This window comes from Dipodomys ordii, unplaced genomic scaffold, assembly GCF_000151885.1.
Source record: "Dipodomys ordii isolate 6190 unplaced genomic scaffold, Dord_2.0 Scaffold171, whole genome shotgun sequence".
Taxonomy (NCBI): domain Eukaryota; kingdom Metazoa; phylum Chordata; class Mammalia; order Rodentia; family Heteromyidae; genus Dipodomys; species Dipodomys ordii.
The window spans coordinates 821,366-837,282 of record NW_012267387.1 but is presented as its reverse complement, the minus strand read 5'-3'; the positions used below and the strand labels follow the sequence as shown (position 1 = coordinate 837,282).

The 15,917-nt window shown below is 51.7% G+C and overlaps 1 protein-coding gene across 1 annotated transcript in view; it reads right to left on the bottom strand.

Moving 5' to 3' along the window:
* Arhgef18 (Rho/Rac guanine nucleotide exchange factor (GEF) 18) overlaps positions 1–13,282 on the bottom strand; it is a 102,746-nt gene extending 89,464 nt beyond the window's left edge. Inside the window, exons 1-3 of the mRNA XM_013033505.1 lie at positions 13,033–13,282; positions 5,751–5,869; positions 1,089–1,348 (exon numbers count right to left, since the gene is read on the bottom strand). Of these exons, the coding sequence (XP_012888959.1) occupies positions 1,089–1,348; positions 5,751–5,765 (275 nt within the window). The 5' untranslated portion in view covers positions 5,766–5,869; positions 13,033–13,282. The remainder of the gene's footprint in view (positions 1–1,088; positions 1,349–5,750; positions 5,870–13,032) is intronic.
* Positions 13,283–15,917: the final 2,635 nt, after the last annotated feature.

The following is a 15,917-nucleotide window of genomic DNA, read 5'->3' as shown; positions in this document are numbered from 1 at the left end:
TGTGTGTGTGTGTGTGTGTGTGTGTTGGTCCTGGGGTTTGAACTCAGGGCCTGGGTGCTGTACCTGAGCTTTTGTGCTCAAGGCTAGCACTCTGCCACTTGGACCACAGCTCCACTTCTGGCTTCTTCTTCTTCTTCTTCTTCTTCTTTTTTTTTAATGTTTCCCTTTGGTGGTTCATAGGGCATAAGAGTCTCACTGACTTTCCTGCCTGGCCTGGTTTTGAACCATGATCCTCAGATCTTAGCTTTCCAATTAGCTAGGATGACAGGTGTGATCTAACAACACCTGGTTTCAACTCTTATGTTTTGATCACAAGTTAGTCTGTGGCTTGGTGTATACATGTGCAGGGAGTGTGTGTGCAAAACATGCAGTGAGCCAGGCACTGTGGCTCACTCTGTGTCATCCTAGCTACTAAGGAGACTGAGATCTGAGGATCACAGTTTTAAGCTAGCCCAGGCAGGAAAATCCATGAGACTCTTATCTCCAATGAGCCACCAAAAGCTGGAAGTGGAGCTGTGGATCAAGTGGTACAACATCAGCCTTGAGAAAATAATAATAATAATAATCATCATCATCATAATCATCACCATCATCACCATCATCATCATCACCATCATCATCTAAGAGATAGTGCCTAGACCCTGAATTAAAGCCCCAGTAGTGGTGCGCGCACACGTGCGCGTGCACGCGCGTGCACACACACACACCACCAAAATCAGAACACTGCTTACAGGTGAATAGGTAGGTGTCTGACAGGATGAATGCAAGTGTGAGGCTTGAGCAGGGGTGTGTAGGCTGTCCGTGCAGGCAATGGTGTGTCTGTGATCCACCTGTGTTTGCCGTGTGGCTGTGGGTTTCTATACCCACAGGCTGTTTGAACATGCATGTATGTGTATGTGTAAGCCACCTCTCAGAGCATCGATGCTTTGGTAGTGGCCCTAGTGGCAGACAATACAGATGGCATGCCTTGGTGCCCCCTGCCCAGTCCTGGGGTGGGGGTAGAGGGCAGGGTGCACCAGAGAAGGTAGGCAGTGTGTGTGTGTGTGTGTGTGTGTGTGTGTGTGTGTGTGGTGGGGGGTTGGACTGACCTCCGCCTGCTCCCTGAACAACTCCGAGACCTCTCCCAGCTTCGTCTCCTCGGCAGGACTTGGGCCCCTGCTGAGCTGGACAAGGTTGGATCTCTCTTAGTTTCTTTGCCAGGAGTCCTGCTCTCTGTCGCCCCTCCAGGCTGGCTGTGGGAAGGGTCCCCTAAGCCCAGGTCCTGGAAATACTCGCTACCCCGCAGGGCCTCCAAATCCAGGCTGAGATCTTCTGAGCTCTGGCTGAGCCCTCCTGGGAAACTGTCCTCCTGCAGGTAGGTAAAAGATGTCATTAGCTGGGCATGGTAGCTCACACCTGTAATTCCAGCACTTTGGCTCTAGGCAGGAGGATCTCTTCTATATCTTTCCCCCAACCACAACCCCTTCTTCTTTTGTTCTTTGCTTCTTTCTCCTTCCCTCAGGCATTCTATTTTTCATTTTTCCCCCTAGCCAAGAATATCTGCCTTATTCCAAAAACTTCTCCAATCAAACCCATTCAGAGAAAGCTTGGAAAACTCCTGTGTATCCTTCAAAACCCATCCTGGACATGCCTTCCAGGCTGCCTTCCTGATTCTTTGAGGCTGGCCAGGTGCCCTCCTGGGGCACCTGTATGCCAGTCCTGGGGCTTGAACTCAGGCTTTGAGTGCTATCCCTGAGCTTTTTTTTCCCCCTGGTCCTAGGGCTTGAACTCAGGACCTGGGCACTGTCCCTGAGCCTCTTTGTGCTCAAGGCTAGTGTTCTACCACTTGAGATACATCGTTACTTCTGGTTTTTTTTCTGAGTAGTTTATTGGAGATAAGAGTCACATGGACTTTCTCACCTGGGCTGGCTTTGAGCCCCAATCCTCAGATCTCCACTTCCTGAGTTGCTAGGATGACAGGCGTGAGCCACCAGTGCCATAGTTCTATACTTGGGTTTGCATTCAGGGCCTTGAGCTTGCTAGGCAGGGGCTCCACTCCTTAAGCCACGCCCCTAGGGACTGAGCTCCACCCACTACCTGCTGAGCCACACCTCCAATTCTCTTTGCTTTTGTTACTTTTCTGATGGTGTCTTGAGTTTTTGTTCAGGCCCACCTAGACTTCTATTCTACCTCTGCTTCCTGGGATGACAGGTACCCTCCATTATACTTGGCTACTGCTTGAGACTGGGTCTCATTCACTTTTTGCTTGGGCAGACTTCAAACCATGATCCTTCCAATCTTCACCTCCCTAGTAGCTTGAATTACAGGGGTGCTCAGGGGACAGTTGAGCAATATGAAGCACCTGCCTAAGACCATCTAGAAGTCTGCACCCTCCACTTCCAGAACCTTCTATCTCCCACACTGAAGCTCCATCTTCACTCAGAAGGCACTCCCCTCTCCACAGCCCAACACCCCTGCTTTTTGCTGTTGTGATTCTTGTTGTTTAGAATATAAGCAACTGGGTATAGGTGGCTCACACCTGCAATCCTAGCTATTCAGGAGGCTGAGATCTGAGGATCGTGGTTCAAAGCAGAAAAGTCTGTGAGACTCTTATCTCCAATGAACCACCAGAAAACCAATAGTGGGGCTGTGACCAAAAATTAAAAGAATATACGCAATAAGATAGGTGTCAGTAGCTCACACCTACTATCTTACACAGGAGGCTGAGATCAGAGGGTCGTGGTTCAAAGCCAGTCCAGGCACTAAAATCCATAAGACCCCCGTCTCCAAAATAACTAGCAAAGCTAGACATTGGTGGCTCACGCCTGTAATTCTAGCTACTCAAGAGGCTGAGATCTGAGGTTTGGAGCTCCAAGCCAGCCCAGGCAGGAAAGTCTGTAAGATTCCTATCTGCAATTAGCTACCAAAAAGCTGGAAGTAGAGCTGTGGCTCAAGTGGTAAAGCACTAACCTTAAGCAAAATAAGCTCAGGAATATAGCCCAGGCCCTGAGTTCAGGCTCTAGAACTGGCACACACATGCAAGTGCATGTGTACACACACACACCAAACCAGCAAAAATTGGACTGGAAGTGTGGCTCAAGTGTTAGAGGTTCAGCTGAGCAAGCTTGAGACTCTGGATAGAAATCTCCATATTGCAAAGAGAACAAGAAGAAGGAAAACTAGGAGAGGAGGAGGAGGAGGAGGAGGAGGAGGAGGAATGGGGCACTGGTGTCTCACACCTGTAATCCTAGCTATTTAGGAGACTGAGATCTGAGGATTGCCATTTGAAGCCAACCTGAGCAGGAAAGTCCAGGAGACTCTTAAGCTCCAGTAAACTACTCAGAAAAAGTCAGAATTGGTGCTGTTGCTCAAGTGATAGAGCACTAGCCTTGAGCACAAAGAGGCTTAGGGACAGCACCCAGGCCCTGAGTTCAAGCCCTAGGACCCAGGAAAAAAAAAAGAACAAGAGTGTATAAATATCTGCTGTATTGCTGCCTGCAATCAATTTTTTTATTTGTATGTTTGAGAGCATCTTTCTGTGTACTTAAAAGCTGGCCTTGAACTTCTGATTCTGTGTCCTTTGTCTCCCGACTGCTGGGATTACAAGGGTGTATCACCAGGCCCAGCCCTGCTTGCCGTTCTTTTAGGAATATTTCTAGCAGTACAGTTGCTTTCTTATAGCATAATTCTATGTTCAATACTTGAGGGCTCCTCACCTTGTTTAGCACAGCCCACCCTCTCCTCACAACTCTCCCTTCGGGCAGCTCTTCTTGTTTCCTTCTGCCTTCCAAGGGCCTCCTCCTCTTCTTCCCTCTGTCCTTGAAATACCAACACTTCTTTTCTTCTGGACCCAGAGAGCTCTGGCTACTCTGTGATTTTTGGCAGCAACGCTTGTAGGTCTTCCCTGCCCTCCTCCCCCTTTTCCCCAAATGGTTCTATTCCAGCCTCTGAGGCCTGAACCAGCTCTTCCTGACACCCACCGCGTTCACCATTCAGCCCTTCAAGGTTTCCTCTGTGGCTCTGGTTTTCTTCCTCTTGTAAATATAAACACAGCCAGACAGCAGCAGCGTTCACTGGGCTCTGCTCCCTTCCCCTCTTGCATCTGGTCTGCCTCAGCCCCAGCAGAGCTAGGGGAAGAGGGAGGGGGCCGGGGAGGAGGAGGGGGAGGAGGAGGGGGAGGACAAGGCTGGGGTGTCATCGGCACAGGCTGTCCCAGCTCTCAGCCAGCAGCAGAGCAGGTACATAGAGGGAGGAGGGAGGGCGCCTTGTGCTTTGCTTTCTTGGACTCATTTCCTGATGGAGAAAAGATGGGAGCCAGCCCCCCTCCCCATGCCCCCTCGTTCCCGGCCTCTGATTAACCCCTGTCCTGATTTCTGCAAAGGACGACGTAAATTCAGCTCCATTCCCAGACTTGGAAACCAGAGTGGGCCCATCCCTCAAGGCAAACTCAGAAACAAACACCCCAGGACTCCTCAGCTCTCACAAGGCACCCAGAGATGCTGGGAATGTACCTAGAGCTGTGGACATACATGTTAGGCAAGCTCCCAACTGTTGAGCCATTAGCCCAGGATTTATTTTTTTCTCAGTGGTACTGGGATTTGAACTCAGGGCCTCATGTGTGCTAGGTAAGTGCTTTACCCTATAAGCTATGCCCCAGCCCTCCAGCCCAGAAGTCTTGAGACAGCATCTTGCTATCTAGCCTACATGGCTTTGGACTTAGGATCCTTCTACTTCTGTCTCCTGAGTCAAAAATACACTTGTATTTTGAATGCATGAGTAGTTATTCATCATCGATTTAAAAATATTCTAAACTTTCCTTCCTTCCTTCCTTCTTCTCCCCTTCCTTTCCATCCATGACTCCATCCATCACTTATCTACCCATCCATCCATCCACTATCCATCTACCTATCCATCTATCCATCAACCATCCATCCATCGTCCATCTATCCACCCACCTACCCATCCATCTATCCATCCATCCATCTGCCATCCACTTACCCATTCATCTGTCCACATACCCATCTATCCACCATCTATTCATATGTCTCCCCCCACCCACACTTCCATCCATCCACCCACCACTCATCAGCTATCCACCTATCCATATCTATCCATCCACCCATTCATCCATCCATCCATCCACCCACATATCCATCCATCCCCGCATATACCATCCATCCATTTATCCATCTACCCACCCATCTATACATCTACTCATCTAACCATCTACTCATGTATCCATCTATCCACTCACCTATCCATCCATTCATCCATCTGTTTATCCATATGTCCACCACCCACCCATCTATCTATCCATCCATCCACCATCAATCCACTGTCCATCTATCCATCATTCATTCATTCAACCATCAACTTATCTATCCACATATTCATCCATTCATCTACTCACCCATCCATCCCCTCATATACCCATCCATCCACTCATCTGTTTACCCATCCATCCATTCCCCAACTCTTCATTCATCTATCCATCCATCTACCATCCATCACTCCACCCATTGATCCATCCATCCACCTTCCCATCATCCATCCTCTATCCACCCCATCCCATAGTCTACCCATCCTTCTTAATTCCATTCCCTTATTCCAGAAAGAATCCAGTTTTGTCATCCATGAACACATTTTGGCGAGGGCTCCCTGAGCATGCATACATATACTTGGTGCTTGGTAAGCACGGGTTCTAAACCAGTATAGTTGCTCTGCCACAGTTGTCATCTAGCCCCAGCCTGCCTCAGCAGCCCATCACCTGCCTGCTCATCCTCCATGGTGGAGAAGGAATCTGGGTTCTCCGGCCTCCAGGGTTCCCGTCTGCTCTTGGGGGCAGCTCCAGAGTCAAAGGGCTGCTGGTTACATGACTTGGGCTCTGACCCTGTAGAGAGAGGAAAGACAAGAAGTCAGGGCTAAGCTGTCACAGGAAAGACGTGAGTTCTGTGCCTGCTTCTGCTTGCCCTGCACAAGAGGGTGATGTTGGCAAAGAACTTTCAATGATCTTGCAGCCAACATATGTGCCCCCCACAAAACACTTATCCTCAGCCCAGGGCAGACATTACTAATCAATCACCAAGCTTTGCTCTCACTGGGACATTTGCCTCTTAGAATTTCCCCCAAGCACATTGATTGGGTCCACCGGCCAACACTAGCCAATCCCAATTGGTTTGTCAAGTGAGACTGATTGGTTATACCTGCTTTGGCTAAAACAGTGCTCCAGGCCCATGCCCACATTTGCAGGACAGTCTGGAACGGGGGGGGGAAGACTTTAGCCTCTCTCTTCCTTTTCCCAAATCCACATCTCCTCTGACCTCTGAGTTCTTAAGGGCCCCAGAGTTTTGGGAACCTTTGGGGGAGCACACTACAAGGGAGAAAGCAAGGGCTGTGGAGGTCAAGCATCTTTCGGGACTGGCCAGTACAGATACACACACACACACACACATACACATACACACACAGACACATATTTGCAGCAAACATGTTTCTTCCCTTGGGAGGTGGATGGGGCATGTGACCACCTGTCAGGACTTTGGTGAGGGTGAAGGGGTCCATCCTGGTTTATTCTTGGTTATTTTTATTTTTTGTCAGTCGTGGGGCTTGAACTCAGGGCCTGGGCACTGTCCCTCAGCTCTCCAACTCAAGGCAAGCTCTCTACCACTTGAGCCATAGAACCACTTCTGGTTTTCTGGTAGTTCACAGGAGATAAGAATCTCATGCCCATGTTGGCTTTGAACCATGATCCTCAGGTCTCAGCCTCCTGAGTAGCTAAGATGAAAAGCGTGAGCCACGGGCGTCTGGCTGTTCTTGGTTATTTTTGACGAGCTTCTTTGCCTTCCAGGCCAATAGGGGTTTTGGCTTGATCCTGGGTGCTGAAATGAGTCCTTTTCTTAGTCCTGCCACTGTAGCTAGAGCGTGTCACCTCCCCACCCAGGCTATCTGAGCCTGCAAGGAGGCTCTTTGTCACTTGCCATAGGAAGATGAATCTCTGGGTCCAACCCTGGCACTGTCTCAGCTCTTTCTGTGGAACCACTGCCTGAGGCCTCTCTCTATTTTGCTCTAAAACCCTGAGCATGGAGCGCTTAACCCAGCCCCACACAAATCTGCCGGCGCCCACCTTCCACAGGTCTGTGTGCCTGTCCACAGACTGCATTTTATTGTCTTGATAGTGGAGTCCTCTCACCCCTCCTTACATTCATGCTACCCACAACACACAGTAGGCCCTATTGCAACGAAGGAGGATGAATGGATGGATAGGTGGGTGATGGGTGGGTGGGTGGATAGATGGATGGATTGACAGATGATGCTCAGAAAAATAGATGGGTAGACGGATGGATGGGTGAATGGATGGACAGAAGGTGGATGGTCGGATAAATGGATGGGGGGGTGGATAGATGTACAGAAGGGTAGATGGAAAGATGCACAGAAGGTGGTTAGGGGATGGATGAATGGGTGGATGGGTGAGTGAATGGGTGGGTGAGTGGATGGGTGGGTGGATGGTTGGATGGGTAGGTGAATGGATGGGTGGGTGGATGGTTGGATGGGTGGGTAGATGGGTGGATGAGTGGGTGCAGAACTTGGGGAAGGGAGAAGGAGGAGGGAAGGAGGGGGGAGGAGGAGGGAGACAAGGTGAACCACAGAATGCACTCATTAGTCATGCACAGACTGGGAAATGAATGAGAAGCTGAGGGCTCAATGGGGACTTGGGGAAGTGGGGGCTGGGGACAGGAGAGGACTCCTGAAGCAGGACCCTCACTCCAAATCTGCCCCCCCCAGCCCAGCCTACAGCCTCCCTAGGGATTCCTATTAGGTACCTGATAACTGATCTGAGGACAACAAAGAGCCATTTCTCCCTGTGTCCCAGGAGTGATTACAGGCCTTGGGTTATTAAGGGTGTCATTGGGGGTGGAGGGTGGGGGGCCTGAGCCAGACAAGGGGTTCAGCTCAGATAGCCCTTTCTCACTCCTCTGACTCTAAGGAGACATCACTGACCCTGGATTCAAATTCAAATCCTCTTCCTCTTCCCCCTCCTCCTGCTCCACCAGGCCTCACCTCCACAGCCTCAGCCATAAAAAGGGGGTGTAAGAACCATGGGCAGCCCTTCCAACAGCCTGTCTGGGTGGGGGGAAGTAGGGAGAAGACTCTAGACTTTCCTCAAGAGCCAAGACCCCAAACCTACTACCTTGATGATTGCCAAGTGATGACTTAAAATACCCTTTCCAGGCACTTGGGGTACCCCACTTTAGCAATTCTGTTCACTGGCCAGAACCTATCATAGAAGCAACCCCAGAACTAAACTGGCTTAACATCTTGAGAACCTCTTGCTGTGTAACCTGGAGGAATTCGCTCAGCCCAACTTGATGATTACATTCCTAATGAATTCCAGTTCCTAAGCCACTCTAGTTCTCTTAAAACCCTGGCTCCCATTTGTGGTACACAAGGAGAAGGATAATCTGTGTGTGTGTGTGTGTGTGCTGGTCTCAGGGTTTGAACTGAACTCAGAGCCTGGGTGCTGTTCCTGAGCTCTTTTGGTGAAGGCTGGTACTCTACCACTTTGAGCCACAGCTCTACTTCTGGCTTTTTGGTGACTTACTGGAGATAAGAATCTCCCAGCTGGGAGCCGGTGGCTCACGCCTGTCATTCTAGCTACTGAGGAGGCTGAGATCTGAGGATCACGGTTCAAAGCCAGCCTGGGCAGGAAAAGTCCATGAGACTCTTATCTCCAATAAACCACTCAGAAAACCAGAAGTGGTGCTGTGGCTCAAGTGGTAGAGCGCTTGCCTTGAGCTAAAAGACTGAGGTACAGCGCCCAGGCCGAGTTGAAGCCCCAGACTTTCTTTCCCAGGCTGGCTTCGAACCACGATCCTCAGATCTCAGCCTCCTGAATAGCTAGGATGACAGGTGTGAGCCACAGGTGCCTGGCTGCACATCCCCTCTCTCTTCCAGGATCCCAAAGTACCAGGGGACCTCCTCCAATCATAGGCTGTCCCTGGGAACCAGCCAAGAAGGTTTTTGTTTTTTTAAATCACTTCCTGGCAGAACCTTTAGAGAAGAGGGTTCCTCGACTTTCGTGACGTTCGGGGGGTATTCTGGGGGAATTTCAGGGTGATCAGGGAATGAATCCGGGGTCCTGTCAGGCCCAGAGGCCGTGTCCTAGCTGAGAAATGGCTCCTGGGGAGTGGGGGTGGTGGTGGAAGACTGTCTAGAGGTTCCAGCTGGAATTTGGGGGATCCCCAGTTCTCCCCCCACCTCCGCCTCCATCCCCTTACCTCGCTTGAAGGCCCAGCGTTTGGGCCACAGCTTGGACAGAGCCGGCCAAGAGTGGTGGAGTCCCCGCTCAGCCATGGGGGCGCCCTGGGAGCCTGACGCAGCCTCCCGGCCCAGGGGAGAAGCTGGAGCCCGGCTGGGGATTCCTGCCAGCCCCCCTCCCCCCCAGCAGCAAGGGGCGGGGCTGCCCCACTGAGCCACGGGAGCCACAGAACCACCAGCCCTCGCCAAGCCTGGGTTGGTGGTGGCCTCAGCCTGGGGACGGGGGGCGCTGGACAGCTGGGGTTCGCAGGGCTGCATGGGGGAGGACAAGGCTTCCATAACCGCCAGCCTTTGGGGACTGCCCACCGTGGGGGTGATTGTGTATGTGTGTGTGCGATCATCTCTGTGAGTTCTGTGAGTGTGTGTCTAAGTGTGAATTTGTCCAGGAGAGGGTATATTTGAGTATCCATGAGGATCTATTATTATTGTTGTTAATCTTGAACTTGTTGTTAATCATGTTGTTATTAATCTTGAACTTGAACTCAGGTTCTGAGCACTGTCCCTGAGATTGATTGATTGATGTTGTCAGTTGTGGGGCTTGAACTCTGGGCCTGGGCTCTGTCCCTGACCTCTTTTGCTCAAGGTGAGCACTCTACCGCTTGAGCCACAGTGCCACTTCTGGTTTTCTGGTGGTTCACTGGAGATAAGAGTCTCATGGACTTTCCTACCCGGGCTGGCTTTGAACTGAGATCCTCAGATCTCAGTCTCCTGAGTAGCTAGGATGACAGGCGTGAGCCACTAACACCTGGTCGGGGATGGCTTTGACCTCATGATCTTCCTGGCCTCAGCATGCCAAATGCTGGGATTACAGCAGTGTACTACCATGCCTGGTTTAGTGTAAAGAAAAAAGTGTTCCATGTATTTTTTTGGGGGAAGGGGGAATTATTGGTGATGGAACCCCAGGCCTTGTATATGTTAGGAAAATGCTCTGCCATGGAGCTACGCCCAGCCCAGGAGCAAACATAGAGTTTGTTTAGTTGTTTTTGCTGGGCTCGAACTCAGGGACTTGGACATAAGGCAAGTGCTGGGCTGAGCTCTCTATCCTGGCCGAGCAGCTGGAGGGTTTTAGTGTCTAATGCTCTGTGTGTATGTGTGTGTATGTGAAGTGTGCTGTGTGCATCCTGTGTGTTGTGTGGCATGTGTGGTTTGTGGCGTGTTGTATGTTTTGTCTTGTATGTTGCATGTGCCACTCACTGTGTTGTGCTGTGTCTGCTGTTTTGTGTGTGGTGTCGTGTGTAGCAGGTTACATGTTGCAGCATGTAGTGTGCTATTCGCCGTGCACGTGATGCCGTGTGTGCCATGTACCGTGTCATGTGTTGCAATGTGTCACATGTGTTGTGCAGGGTGGGGTTATGTTGGAGTCAGAGCTAGTGCTGCCTCCTGCTGCCCCCTAGAGGCGGGAGGCAACATAGCAGCATGTTTTTTGGGGTGCCCCCTGGGCTGGTAGGCTCCAGGAAATGGAACCCCCGACTCAGGAGGCACAGACCAGCTTCATGAAAACCACCATGGAGCTGGGCGCTGGTGGCTCACGCCTGTCATCCTAGCTACTCAGGAGGCTAAGATTTGAGGATCAAGGTTCAAAGCCAGCCTGGGCAGGAAAGTCTATGAGACTCTCATCTCCAATGAACCACCAGAAAACTGGAAGTGGTGCTGTGGCTCAAGTGGTAGTCTGCTTGCCTTGAACTGAAGAGCTGAGGGACAGTGCCCAGGCCCAGAGTTCAACTGACAAAAACAAAAAAACACCACGGGGCCCAAACCAGCCCCAATGCTAACACACACACACACACACACACACACACACACACACACACACACAACAATTCTTTTTGGGGTTGACCAAACAGAAGCCCAGAGAGGTTAATCCATATGCTCAGAGCCACACAGCAGCAAGGTAGCTTGGAAGTGAACCCACAATCTGTCCAACACAGTCACCCCATCATTAACAACAGGATGGAACCCCAGGGAGCCTGCTTAGCACTGCATCCCGAGTTGCGGGGGGCGGGGGTGAGAGGGGGGGAATGTGGTGATCATTCAGACATGACACACATAGAGATTTGCAATGAAAAAATTTTGCTTACTGTTGGGGTGTCTCAGGGGTTCAGCATTTCCTAGCGTGTTCAGGGCCTTAGTGTCTATCCCTACAGCCATCAAACAAACAAAAAACTCTTCGAAAAATTCTCATTCCTGTCAGGCCCTAAGTAGCTCATGCCTATAATCCAAACTACTTAGGAGGCTGAGATCTGAAGAACGCAGTTCAAAGCCAGCCTGGGCAGGAAAGTCCATGAAACTCTTATCCCCAGTTGATCACCAGAAAACCAGAAGTGATGCTGTGGCTGAAAGAGGTAGAGTGCTAGTCTTGAGCAGCAGAGCTCAGGGACAGCACCCAGAGTTCAAGTCTCACGACCGGCAAAAACAAAAGCTGGAAGTAGAGGTGTGGATCAAGTAGTAGAGCGCCAGGCTTGAGCACCAAAATCTCAGAGTTCAAGCCCCAGGACCAGCATACACACACACACACACACACACACACACACACACACACCACCTGCTCCCAGGAAAAGTGTGCCTCATGTGGGGAATATGCAATTGCATTTCAGTGGGTGCCACTCAGAATCAGCCCACAGCCCACAGCATTTGAAACTGGGGCCATCCCCTTCTGCCCCCAGGCCAGCTCCCCTCCTCCATCTTTCCTGGCCCCTGCCAGCAGTACTAAACACAGCCCCTCCTGTTTCTGGGGTAACGTCTTGCACTCCAGAGCTCCTGAAGCATGTCCCTTGGTGGGCGGGGAGCAGCAGCCCTGAGCCCTGAAAGGAAGCTGGTGCCTGGGCGTGCCCAGCGCAGACCACAAGCCCGCCTACCCCCACCCTGCACCCGGCCCTGGCTCCCCACGGAGAAGGCCCCCCACCCAGAAAGCCTCTGGGGGGGGCCACAAGCCCGCCTCCTCCCCAACTCAGATGACCTGCCCAATCAGCTTTCAGTGGAGGGCTGAATCCCAAACACCGTTGTTTAGAGTCAGTTGTAGGGAGGTCTGGCGGGAGGGGGGCAGACTGGCAGAATCTGTAGTTTATAAAGGCCAGGCCAGTGTGGTGTGAGGGACTCCTGCAATCCCAGTTCAGGGACAGGAGGCAGGGAGGAAACAGGAGACCCAGTCGGAAGCTCAACAAACTATAAAGCAAAAGGGGCTGGAGGCGTGGCTCAAGGGGCAGAGCACCTGCCTGGCAAGCGCTAGACTCTGGATCAAACTGCAGCAGCACCACAGATCAAATTGAACGTGAAGGACATGAGGTGTTTTGCTCTAGCGTACCCTAGATCCCACTTTATTTTTGGGGGGTGGATCTAACCTGGGACTTGAACTCAGAGCCTGGGTGCTGCTGTCCCTGAGCTTTTTCCACTCAAGGCTGGGTGCTCTACCACTTGAACCACAGCTCCACTTCTGGCTATGTTTTTGCTGGTTCATTGAAGATAACGAGTCTCACAGACTTTCCTGCCTCAGGCTGGCTTTGAACTGAAGTCCTCAGATCTCAGCCTCTTGAGTAGCTGGGATTACAGGCGTGAGCCGTAGGCCCCAGCATTGTCTTATCACTACAGATCTCTCCAGAACAAATATGGAGATGGGGGACACAGGCAGTCCACCACCCTCCTGGCAAACAGTCGGAGTGGACAGTGGACGACACCTGCCTTCTGCAGCCCCCCCTATTCCCCCAAGGTTCCCTCTGTCCCCCTCCACACAGGGTTACTCACCAGATAGCCTGGTTGTGTGTGAGATGGGCCCCCAGCTTGGCCCCCAGCTTCTGCCGGACCCCCGTGACCAAGGCCAAAGTTTCAAGCCAGCCCAAGCCGGGAGCGCTCAAGGTTACCCAACTGTACCCCAACTTCCTCTTCCTCAACCGCCTGCCTCCTCAGTCCCCAGCTGCAGGGAGACCAAGGTTTTTTTCTGGGAATCCAGGCAGATGGGGGGGTCTGAAAACGTGGGGTGCTCTGTCCCCTGCCGCAGCCCTCAGCTCTGACCTTACAGGTGTTCTGGGGACATTGGGTGGGGCGTTCAGGGGGGACACGCCCAGCTCTTTCGCCCCCACCCCATAGTTTCCTGTGTATCTAACTGCCGAGGAGGAACGGGGTGCGGGGGCCTCCCCCTAGCACATGGGGTGCGTAGATGGAGACATAGGGACACACAAACACATCACGTGTTTCCGGAGAGATAGGGGGGACCCACACCCAGGAGGCCTGCACTGTGCTGCAGCCTGGCTCACAAACACTTCTCTGGTGTGTCAGTGTCTGCTGCAATCTCCTGGTGTTAAATTCTCCCCCAGGATGGCCGATGGATGTCACTGGGTTCGGACTGTGGGAAGGGAGTGCGGGGGACAGGGAGGCGCAGGGCTGGCTTGAAGTGTGAACCTCCTGAGTAGCTGGGATTACAGGCGTGAGCTACCATGCCCTGGCTCATCCAACCTTTTTTATTTTTTTTAAGAGATGGCACTGCCCATGATCAAGGATGTGATCACTAGAGGGCAGTGTGTTCCCATGGTTTCTCCCTCAGAGGCCTAAGAGGAAAAGCCAGAACCAGAAATCCCCAGATCTGCCAAAGGTAACATGGAATAATGGACAAATTCTGATCTTAGAAGGAATTCGATACCTGTAATCCTAGCTATTTAGGAGACTGAGGTCTGAGGATCATGGTTCAAAGCCAGCCCCTGGCTGTGAGAATCTTATCTCCAATTAATTACAAAATTTTTTTTTAAAATGTAAAAAAGGAAGAAATGCACACAGCTTGTGTTACAACTCAGAATTTGAAACATACTCCTGAAATGGGAAAGCCAAATGTGGTGGCACATGCCTGTAATCCCAGCACTCAGAGATGGGAAGATGAGGGGTTGGGAAGGTGGCTCAATGGTAGAGTGCTTGCCTTGCGTGCATGAGGCCCTGGGTTCGATTCCTCAGCACCACTTAAGCAGAAAAAAGCTAGAAGTGGCTCAAATGATAGAGCGCTAGCCTTGAGCTGAAGAGCTGAGTCACAGCACCCAGGCCCTGACTTCAAACCCCACAACTGACAAAAATAGAAAATAAAATAAAAAGCATGTACATAAACCTACTTCAGAAAACATTTTCTTGATCTCAAGGCCTGGGCACTGCCCCTGATTATATATATATATATCTTTTTTTTTCTTTCTCAAGGCTAGTACTCTACGATTTGAGCCACAGCTCCAGTCCAGCTTTTGGCTCCTTGGAGATAAGAATCTCATGGATTGTTTTTTTCCTTGCTGGGGCTGTCCTTGAACCTTGATCCTCAGATCTCAGCCTGGGGAGTAGCCAGGGCTCCCCAGGTGTGTGCCACTGGGATTCGGTTTGGCTTGGGGTTTTCAAACCTGAACCCCATGAGCAATGGGAAGCCCTGGGAGTTGGTTTTTGGAGGGGGGGACAGGTGTTAGTGACAACACTGGCTTCTTACCGGCAAGTTCCTGGGGTGGGGGCTGAGTGTGAGAGAACGGATGGAGAGGTACAGGGTGGCTGGGGAGATGGTGCCCTGTTATTCTGCGGGGTCACAGCGGTGTCTTGGGCCCCAGAGGGAGGAAATGAGTGGTTTCCAGGAGGCTGGAGGATCTGCGCTTGGTGTGGGTTTGGTGGAAGGCAGTTTGGCTGGTCCCTGACTCCCCTGGGTGGCCATTTTGGGGGTCACCCACTTGGACCTCTGGGGGCGGGCTCAGTTTCTGCCAGTCCCTGGGTGGAGGCCCCCTCCTCCCCTCAGCCCTTGCTGCTTTCTGTGTCTGGAATGTTCTAGCTCCTTCTAACTCCTGGAAGGGAGTGCGACTGGGAGCAAGGCTGACCATCGGGCAGCTGCACAAGGTGGCTGGCCTGGGCTGACGCTCTTCCTCTTTCTCTGGGGGGCTCTGTGCCAGGGTATCCAGGAACCCCAGAGGAAGGGCAGGGTGTCCAGCCCAGGCACAGGGTCACAACGCCAGAGCTGTGGGGGCCCAGAAGCCGGCCAGCTGCCTGCAGCTTGGTTCCTGAGACCCAGGGGGGACACAGTCGGCTGCTTCTTCTCCCTTCTTTCTAAAATTCTTATCTTTCTGTGCTGGTGCTGGCGTTTGAGCTCAGGACCTGGACATTCGTCCCTGAGCTTTTGCGCTCAAGGCTGGGGCTCTACCACTTGAGCCATACCTCCACTTCCAGCTTTTTGCTGGTTCATTGGAGATAGAGTCTCATATGTCTCATACTGGTCATCCTAGCTACTTGGGAGGCTCTGAGGATCCCAGTTTGAAGTCAGCCTGGGCAGAAAAGTCCCTGTGAGACTCCTTTCTCCAAGGAACTATTCAGAAAAAGTTGGAAGTGATGTAGTGGTTCAAGTGGTAGAGCACTGGCCTTAAGCACAAAAAAAGGCTTAGGGACAGTGCTCAGGTTCAAGCCCCACAACTGACTTAAAAAAAAAAAGTGGAAGTGGCGCTGTGGCTCAAGTGGTAGAGCGCTTGCCTTGAGCTGAAGAGCTGAGGGACAGCGCCCAGGCCCAGAGTTCAAGCCCCACGACCGGCCAAAAAAAAAAAAAAAGTCTCCCAGACTTTCCTGTCCTGACTGGCTTCAAACTTCAATCCTCAGATCTTGGCCTCCTTTGTAGCTAGCTTGACAGGCGTGAG